Source organism: Alosa pseudoharengus, unplaced genomic scaffold (assembly GCF_046254945.1).
Source record: "Alosa pseudoharengus isolate Yale_2024_CS ecotype anadromous, Long Island Sound unplaced genomic scaffold, YU_APseudo_1.1 YU_APseudo_1.1_scf_22, whole genome shotgun sequence".
In the NCBI taxonomy this organism is placed as follows: domain Eukaryota; kingdom Metazoa; phylum Chordata; class Actinopteri; order Clupeiformes; family Clupeidae; genus Alosa; species Alosa pseudoharengus.
In genome coordinates, this window is record NW_027468680.1 from 4,810,949 (window position 1) to 4,816,975 (window position 6,027).

Below are 6,027 nucleotides of genomic sequence, written 5' to 3' on the forward strand. Positions count from 1 at the left end.
GCGAGGGTTGGTTTAAAGCTGGCGGCGAAAGAATGAATGAACGACTGAATGATTTGACTGACGACGAAGGTATATGACCACAGCACATAGAATATCCAATCCAATGTGGAAAAGACCTCGCCAACCGCATAAGTCTGCAGTATATAATGGTTAAGTTTGTCTCCCTCGCATATGACTTTGTGTCAAATATACTAAGCAGAGAGAAATTTGCTGACATTAACTGCAATGCCTTGGTTTTAGCATCCAGCTCTGTGGAAGGTCTTATGACCATGGCAAAATAGTGACAAAGTGAAATAATCAATAAAGATGATGTTTTAGTCATATTTTAATGTCCTGGAAGGTGTGAACAGTGCTGATATGTAGGGAACAGTGCACTTTGATCGATGAAGTATGTCTACCATTGTTACTACTGGTAGCAAACCCATATTATGTGTTACAGCACATGTATTTATAAAGCCGTCTGGATATGACACCACTGCTTTAATGCAGACCAGAAATTCCCATAACATAAATTGACAGAACCAATCATTATTATTCAGGTCAAAAGGGAGAAAAAATAGACTTCACTTTAACAAAACATGACACTAAATATGGTTATCCATGACTTCTTCCAGGTACAGTAAAAACATTAGATGTCCTTTTTTGATACATACACATATTATGTCTACCAAGCTGAGAAGCTTGCACATGTGTTTACCAAGCTGAAAAGCTTTCTCCTTAAACTAGTGATCTGACCAATACATCCTTACTGGTAAGTAAAAGTCCCTGTCTTTGCCTGGTGAACGGTTCGATAACTTATCTTGTCACAACTGAATAGATAGAAATAAAATACAACTCCAAAGAAAGAAAGAAACACATCTGACATATGACAATCAACATTCATCCATTTTTTATGTTTTGGTCACAGGGGTACGTATTCTTTTTCAAAGTTGGATATCTCAAACACAATTTGGAATGGATGACGTTCAGACAGACAAGCCGCTAAAGCCACGAAACATAGTGTATCAAGTACAGATCAGCACCGTTTTTTTCATCGTAAACTAGCAGCCTCAGTGAGTACGTCATACATGCGCTTGTTGAGGATTACAAAGGGTTGTTTTTTACTCTCTCTCTTCTAACGAGGAATACTCATCAGTAGTATTGGCACTGAAGAGCATGCAGTGTAAATGTGCATTTTGAGGACATTCTGGAGCTGCCTTAGAGAAACAATGTACTTTTACTCCCCAAATAAGACACACAAAAAAAGAGATTAACAATAAATAAATCTGTACATCAGAGACAAAACCACACAAACTGAACAGACCTAAACACAGGAGGTGATTTGTTTTTGGAGATCCCTGCCATCTTGACACTGACAGTGGTGGCACGTCTTCCTCACCAGACCAGAGACTTCAGAAAGATAGTCTGGTGGTGGCCTTGGGGGCAGTCTATACTATCACTGGTCAAAGCTATATATAGATTTTTTTTAAAAAAGCTATAAACCAAATGAAAATATACATAACAAAGTTTATAAAAGGAGATAGACAACAGATTATCCTAAGATGAACTCAAGAGACTGCTCGTGCGCAAATAAGCTTAGTATTCATCAGTGAATATCAACCAAGACCCATTTCAAGAAAATTATAATGAAACGTAGCGGTGTAATAATAATAACAGTAATAATAATAATAATAATAATAATAATAATAATAGTAATAATAATAATAATAATAATAATAGATCTGGGAATGAACAGAAGGTCTTGTCCCTGCCCAAAAGTTCATAAATCTCCTTTGAGTTATAAATTTGACAGAAGTGCAGAGCTGTGTACAGATTGGCCTAAGACATTACCAGCGCCGCCTCTGCGTGAGTCACGTCACAGTACAAAAATAAATAGATCACTAGTCAGAGAAACCATATTGAGGTTCAAGTAAGACGCTGATTCCTGGTTGTTATGCAAAGGCTGTGGAAAGAAAAACACCAGGGCCAAATCCCGAGAGGGGTGAGGGGGATCTCAGGGAGTGATTTAGGGAGGGGATCACCACGGCAACGCAGGGGGGCCAAGGTGGGAGGGGGGGGGGGGTCCTCAGAGACCAGATCCCTGGGGCTCTCCGGTTCTACGTTCTCTGGTCTGTTCCCACTTAATCCAGTGGTGTTTTCAGTGCACAGGGATGGGTTTGGGGAAAGACCGGCGAGCGAGGAGAGGAGAGGAGGGGGGTGAGGAGCATATGAGGCAAACCAGAAGGCAGTGACCAATGAGAGTTTGTTTTTCCTTCTCAAAGCACAGAAATGGTGTCCTGGTAGTCTGCCTACACTCTCACTCTCTCTCACACTTAAACTCACACACACACACACACACACACACACACACTCAAACACACAAGCACACACACGGGCACACAGAAGCCATAAGATGCAGACAGTCCAAACATTACATTTCTTGCTTACAGGTAAGAAACGTAATGCATGTTAAAATGGTGAACAGAGAGAGATAAACAAACAAACAGACAGACAGACAAACAGACAGATCACTGTTCACCATCCCCAGACCTCAGCAGGGTCATCAGTTGAATCTGTGTGCAGGTTAGGAGTAAGGAGGACTGGGAAAAGAAAATAAATGACATTTATTGAGTGGTTCAGTAACTCTCTCCTTTCATGAGAGCTCAAGATGAGAGCGCAGTGCACGTTTGGTCTGAGGCCGGAGAGGTGCTTGGTCAATCGATTGATCGATCGATCGATCGATCAGTCCTCACTCTCCTCATATGTGGTCTCGTCGGAGGGCCGATCCACAGCTGGTTGTGTTCTGTGCCGCGAATACTTTAGATGGAGCAAGTCCCCCACTTCACTGATTTTCTCCAGGGCCTGAAAACACACGCACACACGCGCACGTACACACACGCGCACACACACACACACACACACAACACACACAACACACACAACACACACACAACACACACACACACAGATGTCATATGCAATTCCATTTCTTCCCAGATCAACTCTGAGCTGCTACTTTGGTGGCTTCCACTACAGGGTCTGTCAAAGGATCTTCAGAGACCCTACTGTAGCACCACACAACAGGATTAAAGGACCACCACTTCAATCACACAGCAGGATAGAAAACCACCAAAATATGAGGGTACTAAATATCAGAGCTACGTGGGCAATTTGTATTGTGGTTCCTCTGAGCATCCACATTGATCTATTGGTGAGGAACCACTTGCACATGCTGGTGGTGGAGCATTCTAGAACATGCTGGTGGTGGAGCATTCTAGAACACTGCTGTCTATAGGAAGCTAAACAGGGACCAGGGAGGTAAATCTCTCACAGTTCTCACCAAACCCCTCTGAGCTGCAAAGAAAACATGTTTGGAGAAAACATAACGAGACAAATATGAAAATATGAAGAGTGGAATGTACACAGTCTACTGAAACAAGAACCAACACACACACACACACACACACACACACGCGCACACACACACACACACACACACACACACACACACACACACACACACACACACACACACACACACACACACATACCACACAGACACAGACACAGACACAGACACAGACACACAGACACAGACACAGACACAGACACAGACACAGACACAGACACAGACACACACACAGACACAGACACAGACACAGACACACACACACACACACACACACACACACTGTCCATGTGTGTCTGAAATGCGCGTCACGCTGAGCTTTGAGTGATGTATTCTGATGTTTTAATTCTCCTCTGGCTCTCCTCCTCTCCATCCAAGACTGCCACATAAAGCACACAGCTCTTCAACGAACAGCGGAATGCAGGGAAATATATTCTACAACGGCTGAGGGGTCGGGGAGGAGGAGGAGGAGGGGGGGGGATGCGTGGCGACAGGTTATACTGGCTCACATCAAAGCAGGCTCAGTTGAGATGCAATTCTTGTGAAAAGAAGGAGGCAGGGGGTACGTGTGTGTGTGTGTGTGTGTGTGTGAACTGGGAGGTGGTGAGGAGAGGGGACTGTGTACTTTTCAGAGTAGTTAAATTGAGTGTCCTTGGGGAGTCAGATTAGGATGCTCTTTGATCTGCTGCCAGCGGCCCAGCGGTAGCCGTGGTAACGAAAACTCCTCAGTCGACCTGAGAGCAGCACCGGGGCCTCAGCTCACTAAATTAGCGCATGCTACAGGAGGCTGCGCACACACACACACACACACACACACGTACGTACGTACACACACACACGTACACACACACACACACAGACAGTGTCCACTCACACACTAAATTAGCGCATGCTACAGGAGGCTGCGCACACACACACACACACACGTACGTACGTACACACACACACACACACAGACAGTGTCCACTCACACACTAAATTACCGCATGCTACAGGAGGCTGCGCACACACACACACACACACACACACGTACGTACGTACACACACACACACAGACAGTGTCCACTCACACACTAAATTAGCGCATGCTACAGGAGGCTGCGCACACACACACACACACGTACGTACGTACACACACACACACACACACACACAGTGTCCACTCACACACTAAATTAGCGCATGCTACAGGAGGCTGCGCACACACACACACACGTACGTACGTACACACACACACACATACGTACGTACACACACACACACAGACAGTGTCCACTCACACACTAAATTAGCGCATGCTACAGGAGGCTGCGCACACACACACACACACACACGTAGGTACGTACACCCACACACGTACGTACGTACACACACGTACACACACACACACAGACAGTGTCCACTCACACACTAAATTAGCGCATGCTACAGGAGGCTGCGCACACACACACACACGTACGTACACACACACACACGTACACACACACACACACAGACAGTGTCCACTCACACACTAAATTAGCGCATGCTACAGGAGGCTGCGCACACACACACACACGTACGTACGTACGTACACACACACACACGTACACACACACACACACAGACAGTGTCCACTCACACACTAAATTAGCGCATGCTACAGGAGGCTGCGCACACACACACACGTACGTACGTACACACACACACACACGTACGTACGTACACACACACACACGTACACACACACACACACACAGACAGTGTCCACTCACACACTAAATTAGCGCATGCTACAGGAGGCTGCGCACAAGAGCTGCCCTCACACATTCCTCACACTACACACACACACACACACGTACATACGTACACACACACACACACACATACGTACGTACACACACACACGCGCGCACGTACATACGTACGTACACACGTACGTACACACACACACACACACACACACACGTGCGCGCGCACACACACACACACACACACACACTTCCACCACAATCAGTGGGCAGACTCAGTTTGGAGCTTGGATAAAAGAGATCATATTATTTTGAAGTTTTATTTTTTGGGAGTTTGGGGGTGAAAGTGTCTGGTTTGGTCCTCAAAACAAAGCATTAAAGTGCTGGACTAACTCGAGCCAGCCTGAAGGGTTCTTCCCCTTGTGTTAAGGGAATACTTGATAGGTTTGCGTCCAAAGACAACAAACAGAGATATCGCTAATAGCCAGACAGGCTAGACAGAAATACACTAACAGCCAAGTTTCCAGAACCATGCGAAGACTCACCATGTCCAGCATTTCTTTGGTGTGGGCGGCGGATATGCAGAAGCGAGCTCTGGACTCGATGATTGGGGTAGCGGGGAAGCCTACAACGACCACACCGATGTTCCTCTTCAGCATCTCCCGACCAAAGGCCCTAAGAAACGGACAGGAGAGGCCGTGATAACGAATGCCGGTTAGAGATCAACACAATACTGACCACAGCTAATGGCTTTTCAGTTGGTTCTACCAGAGAGCTCGAAGCTAACTGAAAACTTCCATTTCAATATGTTGCTCATTACCAGTGGGAGCGCGCAGAAGGGACATATTTCTAAAGCTGCACTCCTGCTGCTGGTCACTAAAGTTATTTGTGCACGGCTCCCACTGACTA

At 45.7% G+C, this 6,027-nt stretch overlaps 1 protein-coding gene across 2 annotated transcripts in view; it reads right to left on the bottom strand.

Moving 5' to 3' along the window:
• Positions 1–307: 307 nt before the first annotated feature.
• The window catches only part of sptlc2a (serine palmitoyltransferase, long chain base subunit 2a), a 31,278-nt gene continuing 25,558 nt past the window's right edge, over positions 308–6,027 (bottom strand). For both annotated transcript variants that reach the window (XM_076300306.1, XM_076300305.1), the window contains exons 11-12: positions 5,664–5,793; positions 308–2,841 (exon numbers count right to left, since the gene is read on the bottom strand). In XM_076300306.1, the coding sequence (XP_076156421.1) occupies positions 2,722–2,841; positions 5,664–5,793 (250 nt within the window). In that variant the 3' untranslated portion in view covers positions 308–2,721. The remainder of the gene's footprint in view (positions 2,842–5,663; positions 5,794–6,027) is intronic.